General features: G+C 37.5%; 1 protein-coding gene across 33 annotated transcripts in view; it reads right to left on the bottom strand.

The window, feature by feature from the left end:
- The window catches only part of LRRFIP2 (LRR binding FLII interacting protein 2), a 109370-nt gene that overhangs the window by 59975 nt on the left and 29060 nt on the right, over positions 1 to 20335 (bottom strand). For 16 of the 33 annotated variants that reach the window (XM_014845786.3, XM_070493869.1, XM_014845784.3 and 13 more), the window contains 4 exons: positions 7560 to 7646; positions 6256 to 6306; positions 638 to 694; positions 495 to 539 (listed from right to left, as the gene is read on the bottom strand). In XM_014845786.3, the coding sequence (XP_014701272.3) occupies positions 495 to 539; positions 638 to 694; positions 6256 to 6306; positions 7560 to 7646 (240 nt within the window). The remainder of the gene's footprint in view (positions 1 to 494; positions 540 to 637; positions 695 to 6255; positions 6307 to 7559; positions 7647 to 20335) is intronic. The other 17 variants (XM_044754222.2, XM_044754225.2, XM_014845796.3 and 14 more) reach the window with 2 other exon arrangements.

The raw sequence follows: 20335 nt of genomic DNA, 5'->3' as shown, positions 1-20335 counted from the left end.
TTAATCAAAATGTTGAAGCAGGACAATTTACATAAACATGACAAGCAAAGAATTTTTCAAGTCAGTAGTTCAATTATTCCATATAATAAAGTTATAATTAGTCATCCAAGCCCCAAAGCTATTTCTCATTTAATAAATTGTCATTTTCAAAAATATGAAAATAGGAAAAATCTGAAAATTAGAACCATGTAGATGTTATTCTATAAAATCAATCTTATTATTCTGTGATATTTCCAAAATAAAAGTCCTTTTATAGTAAAAGAGTAAATACATATGTTGATAGATGAAAACAGTCAAGATTTTAGAACTGATTTACTCATACCAATAATTTGAGAGAAAGCATCATTTCCACTGAAAGGACTTTGCCAATGTTTTCTATTTTTTAAAAAAGGCAAAGGAGTATGAACATTGTCAGACTGTTTAGGCAACAATGCTGCAGAAAGATCACGCATGCAAGCTTTGATATCATGGTATAAACAACTTAAAATACCAACCCTGTGACTGCCAAGACTTCGAACAGACAATGCATCCTCAACTCCCTGATAAAAATAAAAACAAATATAGTAAAAGCTTATGAGTGACTACATTAAGTTAATGAGGAAAAGTATCAGGGGCAAGTTTATAGGTTATTACAAACCAGATAAGGACGATGATGACTGGACCGGTGGGAATACCTGGCCCTTTCCGAATCTTCCTGGGAAAGGAGAAAGTACATGGAGAGTTAATCACTGAACAGAGGGCCGCCTATCAGAACAACTGAGCAAAGATCAGTCAGTTAACCCAGCAGCATCTTCCTTATAGCAGGTGGGTGTGGACAACTCAGTTTCAAAAGCTGAATTTGGGGTAGCCACATGCTTCAGTTGAAAGAAAGCAGAAATAATCTTGGCAATGTTTTTGTTTTAACAAGTGTAGGTATGTCTGACCACTTGTAGAATGTAATCTATATATGACCAAGAAAGTTCAATATACCAAAATAAAAATAAGCAAGTATACTTAACAAACAGAAATTGAGTTCAGCATTAAAAATAGACTTTCATCTATTTTTTTTCATTGTGAATGTTAGTTTATGCAAGGCAGGAAGACTTTATTACAGATGTAGTTCAAGGAGACAGTGTATTGCTTTAAAAAGATTTAGGTTATAATTTTGTGCTCACTGCAAAGAGTTTTCCTTTTTTTCTTTTACCGCTCTAACTGGAAAAAAAAAGAAACAACTAAATGAAATAGCCCCTGATGGTGTGTTTGCTAATATGAAAAACTACTTATAATTAGAAGAAATTGGATAAATATTTTAGCGTTGTTAAAGTTATCTCAAGAGTTATGCCTTATGAAGACTATTCCAAAAACTGACCACAGCCTAACAAGTGACTAAACTAAACGCAATTCTAAACTTTTCCACATTCATAATTAGCATGGGAGCATTAAACCTGGAGTCACGGCAAATCAAACAACTAGTCCCTAGAATCTAATCAACTGAAACAGTAAGGAACTTCTGATCTTTCAGAATTTCCAAGTTCAAAGTGTTAAAGTAATTTGCACTGACTAAGAATCTACATACAACTGTCCAAATGAGTTCACAGCTAATCAACACTGTCTTTATCAAAATGAGTCAATACTTCATCACTCCAAGGCAGCACAGCATGATCATTATGTAGGTGGAACAAACAGATGTGGCTATGCCTGACCATTCATTTCAAATAAAGAAACAGTAATTCATCTGAAACACTACAATTTAATGCTTTATTTTGGTCGTGATCTTTGAGTATAATTCCAAAGAACTCCTGCTTGTCATCTGCTGTATACGTTGATGCATTTCATCAGATCTGTTCAGAAGTCTGTTTATAAGCACCAGTATGATTTAATATCTAAAGCTTGTTCTGATCTTTAGGAATTTGTCACTGATTTAATTTTTGTTATGTAATAGACACATGTAATCTGCAAGGAGCCAAGCAAATTTCTTCCCTTTCTTTGACTATCAGGTGATATACCACAGAAGTTTTGGGACATGCGCATTAGCCTAGCAGGGTAAGTACAGTTTATTAAGTGGTAACCAGTTTTAGGCTAGTTTGCTTGGTTAGTTTAAAGAGCCTTGCACTACACAGGCGGGTTAATTCTACATGCCCCCTCCCAGTATTACTTGGGGTACTAGGGTGACATACATGGTTTAATGCTCAATCTTTCCTTTATTCTATTCGTTCTTTCCATTCCACCTACCACACAAGAGCAATTTTCAAAAGCTTACCATTAAAGATGCAGCAAAGATAGATAATTCGTATTTATTTTCAATTATGCCCATTATTAAAATAATTCTAAATAAAAGTACTTTATTAAATATTCATATACCTCCATATTTAAACAGCTTTTCTTTTTAGGCTGATTTGAAAAAATGGCCCCAAAAGACTTCAGAAGACTAAAGAATAAAATGTAAACCCCATATAGGCCAGTTAATTTGAACTGAGAGAATACAGGTTATTCCACAGTTACTAACTGCACCTTAAACCAGCACTGTCCAACAGAACTTTCTGTGACAATGGAAATATTCTATGTTTGTGTGGTCTAATATGATAGTCACTAGCCACATGTGGCTAGTGAGCTTAAAATGCTAGAAGTGCAACCAAGAAACTATATTTTTAATTTTAATCAATTTAAATCTAAACCTAATTCCCACATATGGTTAGTGGCTACCACATAAACAGTAAGACAAGCACAAAGCAAATTTTTATTACACCAGAAAAGACTCAAAACACATATTTTACTAAGAGTCTGCCACATAGCACCACTCTTATAAAGAAAGGCAGACATTTGGTAGTTTTTAATTACTCCCCCTACCTTGAATACTTTTGCATGGTAGCAAATATGAGGGAAATAGAAGGAAACCCTCGTGTAAAAGAAAAGACCCTAGCACCAACCCTAGAATTATTTTGAAGATCTAGAAGGGTCCTTAGAGATCATCTAGTCTGATCTCTTCATTTTACAATAAAGAAAACTGCAGCACAAAAAGATGAAGTAAGAATCTACAAAGTCATACAGTGGGGACCATCACAGATCTTCTCACTCAGCAGACCACTGAACCATGAAGATACCGTCCTACGTTGGCTAAATCTACACTGATTACACAGAAAGAACATGAAGAAAATGGCAAGGCATCCTGGTTTTTACTCAGAGACTTCTCCTCCCTGGAAGAACAAAAAGCTTCATTTCCCAGGTATTTCTAGAGTAGTATTTAAATTGCCAATTGGTTTTTCTTGAGTTAATAGCACCAGAGGCCAACAGAACTGTTTTTAGGTACCAATTACAAGGCAGAGTATCCCTCTCTTCCACAGTCAGGAAAACAATACATTTTCATTGTCCTGGGTGTCCTTATTAGGATAAAGTATCCAAGGCTGAACAAACAGGGCAATGCCTTAAAAGATGGATGTAGGGGCTGGCCGATGCTGTAGTGGTTAAGTTCACATGCTCCACTTCCAGTAGCCCAGGGTTCGCCAGTTCAGATCCTGGGCACAGACCTACACGTTTTTCATCAAGCCACGCTGTGGCAGCATCCCATATGCAAAATGGAGGAAGAGTGGCACAGATGTTAGCTCAGCGACAGTCTTCCTCAAGCAAAAAGAGGAAGACTGGCAACAGATGTTAGTTCAGGGCCAACCTTCTTCACACAAAAAAAGAGGGATATAAATTTGTTCAAGGCTTTCTGGAAAAATATAGTTTGATACATTTAATGAAATTAACAGAAATGAAACATACTCTCTTTTTTAAAAGTGCACTTGAAGTGAGGATGAAGTGGTTTTCTTAAAAAAAAAACACAGCCCCGTGAATACACCTGGCAGTCTTCTCTGTCAACAAATAATACTAAGTCAAGGCCAGAGCCATTCCCTCAATTTCAAATTAGGAAACTTCAGAAACTGCATTTACTCTTTCAGGTCACCAACATGCTACTGATTAAGACATCCCGTTTAAAAACAGAATCAAGGGCGGCCCTGTGGCCTACTGGTTAAGTTCAGCACACCCCACTGTGGTGGCCCGGGTTCAGTTCCTGGGTGTGGACCTACACCACTCATCAGTGGCTATGCTGTGGCAGTGACCCACATACAAAACAGAGGAAGACTGGCACAGATGTTAGCTCAGGGCAAATCTTCCTCCGAAAGACAAAACAAAAAAACTAGAATCATTGGTTAAACTAAGACTATTTGGAGGCCCAGAAAGACCTAGGCTCTTTTCTTATTGGTTCTTTCATCTTCCAATCTATTAGCAGATGTTGCACTCTCCCATACTTCCAAATTCTGGCTCTGCCAATGACTACGCAAGTTGTCTACTTCATCAATCCTTTATTACCTTTTCTATAAAATGGACATAGTGGTACCTATCTTATAATGTGAAATGAAAGCATACGTAAAAAGTACTAGCACAGTGTTGGCATTCAGAACACACTCAAAGGTGGCTTCATGCCTGAGCCTCAGGCCCTTGTTTTCCCTAGCCACATCCCAATACCCGACCCCCACACAAAGAAGTATTAAAATTAAGAGAAATTTTTTACATAGGAAGAGTCTACCTTCTACTAACTGACAGTTCTATTGTTTGTATATGCATTATTTATTTTATTATAAATTTATCAATAATTTATATTTTATATTGTGACCATCATATGCCAACTTCTACTGTAGGCTCACAAACAGAAAGTCGGTAGAGAGACAAGGATAAGAAGTGAGAGGGAAAATCAGTTTGAGAGGAGTAAAAGCAAGGGTCAAAGGGGTTAGAAGTGATAATTTCTCATCTGAAACTAAACCCCACTTCCTCTTCTTGTCCTAGCTATCATTCAAGACTTGGGTTAGTGCCATCTGCATTTTAAGCCTCTAAGCCAAATTGCTCCCCATTCCATGAAAATCTAATGCACACACTGCCTGAACTGCACACATTTCACAGAGATAAAAAATATGTTTATCTTCATTGTCTTTGAACATAGGAAACAACGATTAGATTTTTAATATAGACTTTTCTTCTTATTTAATGTTTTGGTCTTCCCTAAGATATTAAAATTTGACAATTTACTTTTAGAACTATAATACATAATTAAAAGAAGAAATTAATTTTCTATGGAAATATTAGATAGAAAATTTGCAAGCAAAAGTGATTTCTTTTATTAACACAAAATATTTTTAAGGCATCATCAGTAATATTTACCCAGTTACATGCAGAAGACACTTTAAATAAAAGTAATTAGGCTAGCTTTAGTACAACAAAGGACACATTCCACTCCAAAGTAACAAACACATACATGAAGAGTCACTTAATTTTAAGTAACCAAACATCTTTTCTCTCTCTTTTCTACAATATCACAACGAGAATATGACAAAGTTTTAAATTTATAGGTCAAAATAGTCAAAAATATTTTAATTCTGGTTGTACCTTAAAATACTGCCCTAGAAGAGATTTACTTACGAAAGTTGCTTATTTAGCAGCAATTAGACAGTGGTTCTTAACACTTTAGGGATCATAGACTCCTTTGAGAATGAGAATGTAAAAATACCTGTGGGCATTTCACATAAAAATATACATATATTCAAAACTTTGCTTCAGATTTTAAGGCTGCATGCCCCATCCGCCAAGCCTATTCACATACCAAGTTAAGAACGCTTGCAACAGAAGACAGTTGGGGAACTTTTCAACATTGAAAAAAGTTCAAATTTAGGAATGATTCACAATAATTAATATTCTACTGGTATGCAATTTGCTCTTGTAGCTAATAAATTTGGGAGTGGTGGTAGAAGACTTGAAAAAAACTGAGAACTGAAAAAATAAGAGTAATTCTCAGAGGAGACAAAAGAATGACTTGGGTCATCTCTAAATGAAGACCCTGCTGACTTCCTTCTTAAAAAGAGAGAAAGAAAGAGGGGGAGAGGGAAGGAGTGAGGACAAAAGGGAGATGGGGGAAAGAGAGAGAAGGGGAGAGAGGGAGTGAGGTCTCGAGAGAGGGACAAATTTGAGGGAGAGAGGAACAAACCCACAGAAAGATATCAGACTCATTTACTAAATCCTTGGTCAGGAGCATTCACGAGATGAGTGTGAAGGCAAAGACTACAACAGAAAATGGTTGGCCAAGTACACATTTGGTCCACTACAGATAGAAGAGATACTCTCTGACCTTTAGGTTCAAACATGCCAAACATTCCTACTTTGCAAACTATTAGTCAATGTTTTACTTCATGATTGCATTATTTCAGCAACTGATCACAACATGCAGGACAAGCAATCCTGGCCTACCAGCCACTTCTGAATCTGTCCCCATTTCCGATCAAAGGAATGATGAGAGTGCTAGAAATGCAAAAGTTTGATAAACTGAACAGTTTCCAATATCCTGCATTCTCCAGAAAGTCTTAAATTAGTCATACACATTTGCCCTGAAGAGCAATGAGTGCTGACTCAAAGTAAGTTACAGATTCAAAACAGAAAATTACTAAGCTAAATATTTTCAATAATAAAGAGATGGAAGGTTCTCTGAAATTTAGAAGACCATAAATAGAACTTACATTTAATAATTATCTCCTTATAATTTATTATAATTTTAGGAGTATAAAATAAAATGCATTGCAACATTTTCATCTCAAGCTGAGAACTGCATTCAATATATCAAACCATACCTGAGGTTAAAAAAATCAGCAACATATCAGATGTTTTTGGTTTTGTTTTTGGGCTGTGACAATATGGAATCTATACTCTTCTTTTTAACCCATTAGCAGAAGATCCACCACCAACACGAAAATAAAATGTCTAATACTATCCTGAGGTTTTTTTCCCCTTCATACTAATACCACATCAGAAATATTTTTATGGAAATTTTCAGAGACAGGTCAATGTCAGAAGGAAAAGGTAAACAAGAGTATTTGTTTCATTTTAAACCAGCCCAATTTCTATACGCCTATTTTTTAAAAAATTTTTTTTGCTTTTCTTTCTGATGATAAAAGCATATTGAAACTTATGAACTACAGAAAAGCATAACAAGAAAATAAAACCAGTCACAATTCCACCATAGACATATCAAAGTATTGACAGTAATCACTTCTTTCTAGTAGTTTTTGACTTTATATATGGACATTATTTTTTGTAACACAAAATTGGAGTCCTATCAGTCTTACAGTTGTCTTTTTTTTCATTTTCTTCTATGAATATATTTCTCCATTATTAAATATGCTTAAAAATTGTAAGGTTGAATGACTTCACAGTGTTTTACTATGTAGATATCATAACTGAAATTCTATGACATTTAGGACTATAGCAAATAATTTTGTTGTCTCTAAGCCTACTTTAGCAAATATAAATAAAGCACTTATAACACTAAGATAACTTATAACAATGTACATAGTAAAAGCTATTATATGTTCACTGCTATTATTTAAAACAAATCTTGCATTTAATTTGCTGGCATAAAATGGCTTGTTAAAATATATACATCAGGTTATACTATTCCCAGCATTTCAAAGCAAATCAGATTTACCTCAGAAGTAAACTATCCAAGTACTGACTTTTTTTGAGACTAACACAAAATTAGGGTTCTTCCCCCACATTACCTCTTTCTGTTGTCGTTCCAGTTCTCTCATGCGTATATCTCTTGCTTCTGCCCGGGCAGCCCGTTTTGCTGCCAGCCTTGCCTCAGCCTGAAAAGTAATATAAAGATTGAGATTTATTTGAAAACAACCACCACCACCACCACATCAGCTTTGAGGATAGGAGCAAAAGGAGATTACCTACCGAAGGGGGTGGAGGGGACATGATTTTACATTCATTTCTTTCTCTTGTCCCAGAGTCTCTCCTGAAATCTGTGCCTTTACCTTTAACTGCTTGCCTTGATTACACATTCAAAACATTTCATACAATTCATTATATGTCTCTCCAAACTTGCTTTTTCAAAATTTGTTTCCCTACCAATTCAATCATACAAATAAGAAACTTCAGAACCAGACTCTACTTCATGTTGGACATCTCCAAGTACTGTCAACTCTCTGAGTTTCTCTCAAACCCAACTCGGCCTTCTTTTTTTTTTTTTAAGATTTTATTTCTCCTTTTTCTCCCCAAAGCCCCCCGGTACACAGTTGTATATCTTTAGTTGTTGGTCCTTCTAGTTGTGGCATGTGGGACGCCGCCTCAGCATAGCCTGATGCGCAGTGCCATGTCTGCGCCCAGGATCCAAACTGGCAAAACCCTGGGCCACCAAAGCAGAGCACGCAAACTTAACCACTCGACCACGGGGCTGGCCCCTTGGCCTCTTTATTCTCAGTTTCTACTTGTTTCAGAAACTCTTCATATTTCTCTCTCTTTAAATTGAGATATAATTGACATACTACCAAATTCACCACTTAAAAGTATACAATTCTGTGGGGTTTTAGTATATTCACTGCACCACCATCACTACTATGTAATTCCAGGATATTTTCATCACCCTAAAAAGAAACTCCATACCCATTAGCAGCCACTCCTCATTACCCTCCCCTCCCAGTTCCTGGCAACCACTAATCTACTTTCTCTCTCTATGAATTTGCTTCTTCTGGGCATTTCATACAAATAGAATCATACAATAGCAACTCTTCACCTCTTGCTTGGATACTGCAACTGCCTCCAAATCCATCTACCTGCCTCTAGAATCTGCCCTGTAATTCACCTTCTACATGGTTACATGATTGCCAGTCTGCCTTTCAAAACACATTTCTGATCACGTCATTCTGCTGTGTGAAATCCTCCACTGGCTCATTACTTACGTTAAAGCAAAAATTCCCCAGACTATCACAGAGAGACCAGAAGAAAGGAGAAAAAAGCAAAAACAGAAATAAGATTTCTCCCAGTAAGACAGCCACGTTATGTCACAGTACTTGCCCCACACGTACCAGTTACATCCCATCTCCCTCCATTCCTGGACTCTACTGTGCTCCATTAAGCCTCTCTTCATAGACCATTTGCTTGGCAGAAGGTATTTCCCCCCTCTCTTATTCAGCTAAAATATTACCTTCTGTGAAGATTTCCCCCATTCCATCTTTCACAGACCAATACTCTATGCATATGCCTCTATTGTGGCTATATCGCACTGTATTAAAATTATATGCTTCTGTCACTCCACAACTTTCATGCTTCAACTTCTGCTAAGTAAACAAAAGAATGTCAGGCCCTGAGCCAAGTATCAAGGACATGAGACAAGGAAATAGCTTGATATACCACATGAAAGTAAAAAATCTTCTCTCTTGTTTCTGTTTTGTAGTGGTTTCCTTTGTTCTTGGCCACATCCAAACTCTGATTCAGATTTCCCTCTGATAACTACAGTAGTTGCTTCTTCCCATGTTGTTGTTGTTTTCTTCTTCTTCTTTTTTTTTTTTGGTGAGGAACATTGTCCCTGAGCTAACATCTCTGCCAATTTTCCTGTTTCGTATGTGGGACACCACCACAGCATGGCTTGATGAGCAGTATGTGGGTCCACACCTGGGATCTGAACCCATGAACCTCAGGCCGCCAAAGCAGAGCATGCAAAGTGAACCATTATGCCACCAGGCTGGCCCCCCATGTTGTTATATGTGTGCCCAAGTCTCATACGGGGAAGAGACTCAGCCAATATTTAAAGGGGTCTACTATGTGGGAGCAATTATGCTAGGTGCTGAAAATACAGAGTAAGACACGAGATCTCTGCCCTAAAGAAGTTCACAATCTAGTTGAGGGAGACAGAAACACAATGCTTAAAGGGAAGGAAGCATGCAACAGGGAGCAATTAGTTTTGCCTGGCAGGGTCACAACAGGTTTCTAAGAAGAGGAGACAGTTTAATAGTTAACACTTATTTGACTACCCCAATTCTGGCAATTTCCAAGTCTGCTTAACTGGCCTTTTAGTACCAAAAATCCTGCAAAGTCCTCTGCAATATACCAACCTCAAGCTCTAAACACTGACATGACCACAGCAATTAGTCCTCTCACATGAATTTCACATTGGCCTCTATCTTTAAAAAACCTATACCTTCTTTACCCCTCTGACTATGAATGAACAGCACTTTCTTACTAGAGTTTGTATTTTATAGAAAAAGACTTCAAGGCTAAGTTATGCTTCAACTGATAGCAAATATGTTTTTAAATTACAAAGTATCATTTTTCTGGGAAAAATTTTCAAACCTCTTTTTTTAATTTAAGAAAGCCATAACAACAGTAAGATTTTTCACTTCCACGTACATTGCCTTTGTACTTGAAGCCTCCCTTAGAAATTTATCAAGAATGCCAATTTTACCCTTCTAAGATCTGTGGCCAATTCTGCACAATCTATACTAAAATGGGACTTCTCTTACCAAACCTAAATTATAAAAAATTGAAATCTATTCTCTAATAAGACTTCTTTCACAACAAACAGGAAGGGAACCTGATTGTGTAACAAAAAAACCATGGCTTCAGAGCCACGAAAACCTCCGTCCTTTTGGTACTTAGCCAACTTTACCCAAAACTCAGATGTTACCTCCCTTGGAGATGGTACTGAAGAAGGCCACTAAACAACCAGCTTAAATAAGGTAAACAGGATTTAAAACTAACTTATCTGGTTTTTGCTATACATTGCCACCAGATGCCTGGGGCAATACCGAGAGCAGGAGTAGCAAAGAGCTAATGGTGATTCCAATCTACTAAACAAAACACATATCCTATACTTAAACACTGATTTTTTTTTTTTTTTTTGGAGGAAGATTAGCCCTGAGCTAACATCTGCTGCCAATCCTCCTCTTTTTGCTGAGGAAGACTGGCCCTGAGCTAACATCCGTGCCCATCTTCCTCTACTTTATACGTGGGACGCCTACCACAGCATGGCTTGCCAAGCAGTGCCATGTCCGCACCCAGGATCCAAACCGGCAAACCCCAGGCCGCCGGAGCAGGACGTGTGCCACCGGGCTGGCCCCAACTGATATATTTTTAAATAGACAAACTATAGGTACACAAAGCATACTTCTGGGTAGTAACACTAGCATTTTCCCCTCAGAATACAATTGCATGAAAGAGCTACTACAGATTAGCTTTAACACACACTGACGGATATAAAATAAACGGTGTATGACAACAAAGGACAGCAAAGATTTAACTAAGTTCAAAACAAAATTAGTAAAAAATTTTAAACACAGAATTACCATTTGATCCAATAATTCTACTTCTAAGTACATACGCGAAAGAACTGAAAACAGAGACTCAAATAGATATTTGTATGCTGATGTTCACTGCAGCATTATTCACAACAGCCAAAAGGTGGAAACAACCCAAATGTCCAACAACAGATGAATGAATAAACAAACTGTGGTATATACATACAATTACTCAGCCTTAAAAAGGAAGGAAATTTTAACACATGCTACAACATGGATGAATTTTGAAGACATTATATTAAGTGAAATAAGCCAGACACAAAAGTACAAATGTATGATTCTGCTTATCTGAAGTATGTAGAATAGTCAAATACCATGCAGATAGAAAGAACAGTGGTTTCCAGGGGTTGGGGGGAGGAGGAAACTGGGAGTTGTTTAACAGGTATAGAATTTCAATACAGGATGATGAAAAAGTTCTGAAGATGGATAGTGGTAATGGTTGCACAACAATGTAAATGTACTTAATGCCACTGAGCTGAATACTCAAAGATAATTAAAATAGCAAATTTTATGTTACGTGTATTTTACCACACACAAAAAAGTAAGATAATTTAAAGTTAGCATAAGACATGAAATCAGAAGTATTCAGGAGCCTAAATCATTTAATTACTTGTAGGGTCTTTAAAAGGCTGATATGACCCAAACTTTTAAAATAAAGTTAATAGGAAAATTCAGGAACTGGAAATTCAGGTTCAAAAGTTACCGGTAAAATCAAGTACATCACTGGACCAGGTTTCTAAAAATTATTCTGATCGTTATGTTTTCAAATATTAGGCACATTAAGGTTGATTAAAGGAAATAATATGCAATTGGATAAGTACAGAAGTTTATTCTTCCTAGAGCAGTGAAAATGACAACACAGAAAAGTAAACACATATTTGGATAGAACTAAATCCATTTCTAACTAAATGCTTGGGGCAAATAGAAAAATAAAATGACAGCAAAAACCATGGGCTTTGATCACCCCTGGAACAAATGCTTTAGGTAATGTTAACTCATAAACTTTCTAAATTCATAGAATGTTCACTTTATTACTCAACTAATAATTAGGAATCGTACAGTGATCACTAAGAAAGATCAACTAGGAAAAGACGACAACTAAACATGTACCATGGTTTCAGTCCTTCTACATTAAAGACTTTTCCTTTACCATCAGATTTTGTACTATGCTCTTTTGGAATTTAAGAAAACAAAAGTAGATGAGATAGATAAAATACATGTATTCACATATAAGTATGTAATAAATAAAAAGATACATAATTACATTTTTAAAAAAGCAAAGGATCTGAATGGACATTTCTTTAAAGAAGATATACAGGGGCCGGCCCGGTGGTGCAGAGGTTAAGTTCGCACGTTCTGCATCGACGGCCCAGGGTTTGCTGGTTCGTATCCCAGGTGTGGACCTACGCACCACTTGCCAAGCAGTGCTGTGGGAGGAGTCCCACATATAAAGTAGAGGAAGATGGGCATGGATGTTAGCGCAGGGCCAGTCTTCCTCAGCAAAAAAGGAGGAGGATTGGTGGCAGATGTTAGCTCAGGACTAATCTTCCTCGAAAAATAATAAAATAAAATAAATTGATCAATTAAAAAAAAAGAAGATATACAAATGGCCAATAAACACATAAAACACTCAACATCATTAGTCACTAGGGAAATGCAAATCAAAACCACAATGAGATACCACTTCACACCCACTAGGATGGCTATAATAAAAAAAATTTTTTTAAGGAAAATAACTAGCGGTGACAAGGATGTAGAGAAATCAGAACCCTCATACTTTGCTGGTGGAAATGTAAAATGGTTCAGCCACAATTGAAAACAGTTTAGCAGTTCCTCAAAACATTAAACGTAAACCATAAAATCCAGCATCCACCTCTAGATATGTACCTAAGAAAAAGGAAAATGTATGTCCACACAAAAACTTGTACGTGAAAGTTCATATCAGCATTATTCATAATAGCCAAAAAAAGGGAAACAAACCAAATGTTCATCAACTGATAAATGGATGAGCAAAATGTGCTATTATCCATACAATGGAATATTATTCGGCCTTAAAAAACAATGAAGTATTGATACAAGCCACAACATAGATGTTCATTCATTAAAAACATCATGCTAGGTGAATGAAGACAGACACAAAATGCCACATATTACATAATTCCATTCATATGAATGTCCAGAATAGGCAAATCCAGAGACAGAAAGTAGATTACTGATTGCCAAGGGCTGGAGTAAGGAGGAGATAGAGAGTGACTGTTAATTGGTATGGGGTTTCTTTTTGTGCTGATGAAATGCTGTGTAGTTAGAAAGCAGCAATGGTTATACATCCTTGTGAATATATTAAACCCCTAAAACTGTATACTTTAAAATGGTCAGTTTTACAGTATGTGAATTATATCTCAATTTAAACTGATTTTTTGTAAAGATTGGCCCTGAGCTAACATCTGTTGTCAATCTTCTTTTTTTTTTCTTTTTCTTCCTCTCCCCGAAGCCCCACAGTACATAGTTGTACATTCTAGTTGTAGGTCCTTCTAGTTCTGCTATACGGGACGCCACCTCAGCATGGCCTGATGAGCGGTGCTAGATCTGCACCCAGGATCTGAACCGGTGAAACTGCGGGCCACCAAAGCAGAGCGTACAAACTTAACCACTTGGCCATGGGGCTGGCCCCTAAACATTTTTAAACAGATGAGATTGAGTGCATAAAAAATATAACACCTAAGTTAAATAGTAAAGTAAGTAAAATTCCAACACATAAAATTCAATATAAAAAATGGGAGAAAGTGAATCTTATGATCTTATAAGTCTGGAAAATGCCAGGTTAAACTTTTTTTAACCAGTCTTTAATAATATGTTATAAATCTCCAAGAAACGAATAAAATAAAAGCACATTTCTCAGACTTACCTGACCGCATTAGTAAATAAACCCTAAGTAATTCTTCAAGGATTACGCTCCAAGGAACACAGTTGGGAAATAATGATTAAACTTATGGCAATATATCAGGATCTAATTCAAATTGTACTAATTCTATTAAAGGGGAACCTTACTTTTGTTCTTAATATTTATAAAATTAAACAATGTTATCAGAATAATCTCTTCTCAATGAAAACTCAAAATTGCAAGATGATGGGGAAGATGAGACCTCACACTAACATAATTACCGTCATTTGAGCACTTACTTAGCAAACCTAGGTGCTTATTTTCCTTTAGTCCACTAAGTAAGCCCTTGAGGTACAGAAAGGTTAAGTAACTTGCCCAATATCCCCTAGTCATTAAGTATTGGAGCTGAGATCCACATCCTAAGAAACCAACTCCAGTAAATGCTCTTAGCCATGTTGCCACAACTTGTATCTTTTTACACCAAGATAAGAGCACGTCCTTAGACAAATAATAAAAGTTTACTTTGGACAAATTATCCTAGGATTTTCAAACGAGCATGGATTCTCTCTTTTCTGTGAAACTGCACTATTTGAGTTCTCTTAGACCTTCGACCACGACTTCACCCCAAATGTAGCTAGTCTCTTTTTGCTGTGTACAGTCTCCCCTTTCATCTTTTTACTCCACATTTTCAACTATCAGCCAATGAGAATGACTCAAATCTAGCAGCTCAAGCTCTGAGCAAAATCAAAGCCTACATTTCTATCTGGTAGATCTCTTGCCATAAACTGAGAGTGAATAAAAAAAAAAAAGCAACCTCATCTTCCCCCAGTGAATAGGCTTTGCTTCCCTATTTTCCAATCTCCAGAAATGCAACCCTTGTCACACCTGTTCAAAACCCAAGGTCTCACAGCCTCCTACTCCTAACCAAATCTTCCTTTCACTATCCCTTGAATCTAACCTTTAATTTCCATTCCAACACACTCCCCTTCTTCCAAGCAGGCTCTTACGATTTTCACCTAGAATACTTCATTTCCTAATTCTAACTTCACTTTCTCCATTCCAACTCTCCTCCCATCCTTGCTATTCCATACTACCTATTGTTGAATTAATCTGCCTGAAACACCAAGGAATGAGCGAGATAAAACATCGCAAAATAAAATACAATTAGCTATTATAGATTTCATAACGCCCAATGCCCAAAAGCATCCTTACACTTTCTGAATTTTAAATTAGGCTCCTGTTACTGCTTCGGCTAAATAAACACAGGAGAACAGGCTAAAACAAACTCACTGTGGCTCCCAGTAGCATCCCAAATCAGAAACTTAACTAAGGCTAATTCTATTACAACTCTCCCATCTGTCCAGTGGGTCTATACATAAGGCAGGGTCTAACTAATCCACTGGACAGTGCTGTTTCCTTGAAATATAATCTATGTGTCAAATTTCATTTTGACAAAAAACGAAGAAAAGGTTCAGGTGTTTTTGGGGGGTTTTTTTGGTGAGGAAGACGGGTCCTGAGGTAACATCTATTGCCAATCTTCCTCTTTTTGCTTGAGGAAGATTCTTGCTGAGCTAATATCTGTGCCAGTCTTCCTCTATTGTGCATGCGGGACGCCGCTACAGCCTGACTTGATGAGTGGTGTGTAGGTTCATGCCTGCGATCCAAACCCGCAAAGCCTGGGCCACCACAGCAGAGTACGCAAACTTAACCACTACGCTCCTGGCCAGCCCCAAGTTTATTTTATTTATTTGTTTATTTTAAAGATTTTACTTTTCCTTTTTCTCCCCAAAGCCCCCTGGTACGTAGTTGTGTATTTTTTTAGTTGTGGGTCCTTCTGGTTGTGGCATGTGGGACGCTGCCCCAGCATGGTCCGATGAGCAGTGCCATGTCCCCACCCAGCATGCGAATTGGTGAAACCCTTGGCCACCGAAGCGGAGCATGCAAACTTAACCATTAGGCAACAGGGCTGGCCCTCCCAAGTTTATTTTTTTAAAAAAATAGTCTGAATCCATCATCTTAAGATTCAAAGTCAAGAGAGTTAACAACTAAGTAATATAACAATATAAACATAAAACATATATATCCCTCCTCACACTCGCGCGCACACACACACACACACACATCCTCCATGCTATGATGTGAACTCCAGGGACCTTGTCTCAATTATCACTCTCTTCTCTGTCTTCACTCTCCCTCTATTGGTTTATTCTTCTCATCAGAAATAAGTCAAAGTCTCTCCCATCTTTAACAAAGAAAAACAAAAAATAAATCCCATCCTGGTTCAATTCTGCCTTGTCTTCTCTTTATAGCCAACTTTTCTTGCACCTCCCTCCTCACTTTCCACTCCCTTCAAATGACTGCATTCTGGCTTCTGCCCAAATCATTTTACTGTAATTCCTCATGCAACAGTCACTAGTGACCTCTAACTACCAAATCCAACAGAATTTTTCTATTCATATCTCACTCATCCTTTCTGGACTTCCACCATCATCGACCACTCAATTCCTTCTTAAAACACACATCTCTTGGCTTTCTGCAATACTAATAGTGTCTCCTGTTTTTCTCTTGATTCTCTGCCTCTCTCCCTCAAAATCCTTCATGGGCTCATTTTTCTCTGTTAGCTCTTTAAATTTTAATATAACCAAGGCTTCCAGGTTTGATCTCACTCTTTTCACTCTATGTTCCCTCCCTGGGTGATATGATAGTCTGTAAATCTTTATGTCCAATCCAGACTTTTCTCCCACAGTCCTGATCCAACTGGTTATTAAACACTGAAGCTGTCCCAATGGAACCTCAGATTCAATGTATCACAAACTGACTTTATAAACTTTCCCTTAAACTTCCGCGTCCTCTTTATATTCCCCATCAGTTGTCCCAAAACCCAAAAACCGAAATGAAGAATCATCATAAGGCTCCTTCCTCCTTTCTTCCCTCCCTCCACATTCAGTCACTAAATCTTACCTACCTAGCTCCCGTCAAGATTCAATCTCTCTACTATTTCTTCTATCCCAATTTTCCTCTCCATTCCCACTATCACTGATTTCATTCACGTTCTCATCCTCTCCCACCAAGATGACTCTAGCAGCTTCCTAACTAGTTCTTTGCCTCCTACCCATCACTCTTCACATGGTGGCTAAAGCACTTACATTATAATTCAAATCTGAAACAGTTTTTATCCTTCAATAGCTCCCCCACAGCTTCTGAAATCAGATTGAAAATCCTCAGTATACAAATGCCTTCATGATTGGCCCCTGTGGCCTCCCCAGCATCATCTCCTCCCATTCCCCAAGCGCTCTCCAGCCGTACTGAGATAGTATTCTGGCAGTTTCCCACATGGTTCTAGTTGTTTCACATCCCTGTGCCTGTAGAGCACTTAGAAAGCAATATACAAAAACCCAAGAAACAGTATTTTTATGCAGAGACGCATTAGAACTTTCAGGACATGGAGAGGAAGGATTTCTTACAATTTTATTACCGTGGTTCCCTGTTGGGAAGCTGGGGATAGGCAGGCCTAGGGAATGAAACAAAGGGCCCTAAATTTGGTTTATAATGTCTTCTTTCCCCTTTTCTTCTTAACGTTTTAAGAAAAGATCTGAAACAACTGTCACAAAATGGTGACGTCAGTTAATGCTGGGTGGTGTATTCATGGTACTTATATTACTAAAACCTTTCTGCATTTAATATTTTTCAAAAAGAACAGTGCATAAAAACACACTAAAAACAAGGAAAACCTCTAGGTTTAAAACTTTTGTCCTGCTGTGATCACGTAACAGTTTTAGAGGGAGGCAAATAAAACTCTCATAATTTGACAGAAATGCACTGAATTGAGCTAAGCATGGAAGTGCCAGCCTGCATGTACGTCCATAATATAAAACTCTTGCAGCTGGCATGAGTAAGAAAGAGAAGGTATAGTCTGGACCTTTACAGACTATGCTTTAATTTCAAGAAATCTGAAATACAAAATTGTAGAAAGTGAAACATTCAAGGAAAATAACTAACTCAGGTAGCTAAGACTCAGAGTTTACTGTGTTTAATTTTGTTTATTCTTCCATGACACTCATGCCAAAGAACACTGAAAGACAAATTAAGAGACATAATATTTATTGTGTTGCTATGGATTCCAAATTAACAAATAAAAATCATTACTTAATTTCCTAGCAACTTCCCCTTTAGTAGAAAATTTTAGGTACCATTTTTCTTAACTAGCTCTTACAATGTAACTATATTTAACCACTTTTTTTTAAGCTTTTGGTAGTTGAAGATCAACTATACAAACTTTTCTGAGCATAAACACCAATATATATTAGATAAAATCTAGAATTTTAACCCATTTTCTCCTGATGTCAAACAAATATATCTTCCTTTTATTCAGAGACCTTTTGATAGCAAAATATTCTTTTGGAAAGAGAGAGGAAGTTTAAGATTAGAGACTTTATTATTGAAGTCTGAATATAACCTAATAGATGGATAGCACAGGAAAATTTAAACTTTGGATCTGCAATGACGTATCTAACCAAAGGGGAAAACGTGAATCATAGTCTGAGTAGAAATATTTTTGGGGGAAAAGGGGGTGTTGCCAATAACGTCTTCACATTTAGGTTAATGATATTGTGCTACTTGAATTTTTTTGTCTCCAAATTCCTATATGTCACAGGAATAGTAGATTATGACTGAACATTATACCAAATATTTTCCAGTCACAATGACACAAAACTAAGTCTTAGGGCTCAATAATCCTCCTTTTATGATGGTTAGAGGAACAAATCAAGGAGCAGCGAGATACTGTGAGTAAGGCTGGCCATTACAGAGCCAGGGCTCTGCATGGGGGCAGGGGGGGGTGGGGGTGCTGCCTCAACCACATCTCCCACCCTCCTTTGCCTTAGTTCCAGTGAATGAATAGGGAAAAAAATGGAGAGAGGTCTGCACTCTACAGGAATTCACTGAATGCATGCACTAATGCCACTAGAAGAAACCCCAAATAACTAAAAACACCAACAACTTAGATTTGCTCTTTCAAAGGATTTATCTAATAAAAACAGTAAGTGCAAAGGGGGAGAATTTTTATTTTTTTGATTTTTTTTTAACTGGGTAGAAATAGAAAGAAAAACATTCACTTTCCATAACTCTGAAAAATTAACTCACATTTTATAATCTTTTATAAGTTTTTTTGTACCACCAGTGAGAACACTTTAAGGTATTTTGACTAAAAGTAATTCTGCCTCCTGTGGATTAATTTTTTGGACAAATCCAATTTGCACAGAACGATCTGAACTAAACACATAGGATGATCAAAAAGTGTCAGAAAGAAGAAAGACTCAAAACTTGACCTCGAAATCTTGGAGCTCTTTAGGGCTCTGCCTGAGGAGTGATTATCTTCAACTCTATACTTTCTCCCCAGACAATCTCATCCACACTCATGATTTCAATGTGCTCAGAATTCAATGTGATTTCTATATGCTCACAAGTCTCAAATATTTATCTACACCCAAACCTCTCCTTTGAGCTCTTGATCTATAGCCCCAAACTGCCTCTTCAAAATCTCCACTTAGTTGCCTCACAGGCACCTTAAATACAGCACTTGCAACATAAATACATGGTCTTCCTTGTCCAAACCTCCTCCCCACTCTAATGCTCCCTACTATCCACCAGATGCACAAGCCAAAACTTCCCCTCTCTGCAACCCAACCACAGCCACTCACTGAGCATCTACCACTTACCTCTCCAGTCCAACAACCTCTCATCATCCCCAGTGTCAACATTCTAGGCTAAGCCACCACTTCCTCTGCAAGTCTCATGACTCATCTCCCCACATCCACTAAAGTCTCTTATAATGTCTGATATAACATCCAACATGCAGTAAAGTCATTCCTTTTTTTTTCCTGAGGAAGATTAGCCTTGAGCTAACATCTGTTGCCAACTCTCCTCTTTTTCTGCTTGACGAAGATTAGCCCTGAGGTGACATCTGTGCCAATCTTCCTCCACTTTGTATGTGGGTCACCACCACAGCATGGCTGATGTGTGTAGGTCCATGTCCAGGATCCAAAACCGTGAACCCAGGCTGCCAAAGAGGAACACACCGAACTTCACTACTTTAGGGGCCAGCCCCTAAAGTCATCCTTTTAAGGCACAAATCTGATCTTGTCATGCCCCTACACAAAACCCTCCAATGTTTTTCCACTGCTCTTAGGACATATACCAAAATGCTAAATACAGTCGATAAGAGTCCATATCAGGGTTCTCAATCTTGATCCTACTGACATCTGGGCCAGATAATTTTTGGTTGTAGGGGGCTGTCTTGTGCATTGTAGGATGTTTA

The sequence above is a fragment of the Equus asinus genome, chromosome 21 (assembly GCF_041296235.1).
Source record: "Equus asinus isolate D_3611 breed Donkey chromosome 21, EquAss-T2T_v2, whole genome shotgun sequence".
NCBI lineage: Eukaryota > Metazoa > Chordata > Mammalia > Perissodactyla > Equidae > Equus > Equus asinus.
This window is presented reverse-complemented; position numbering and strand designations above follow the sequence as displayed.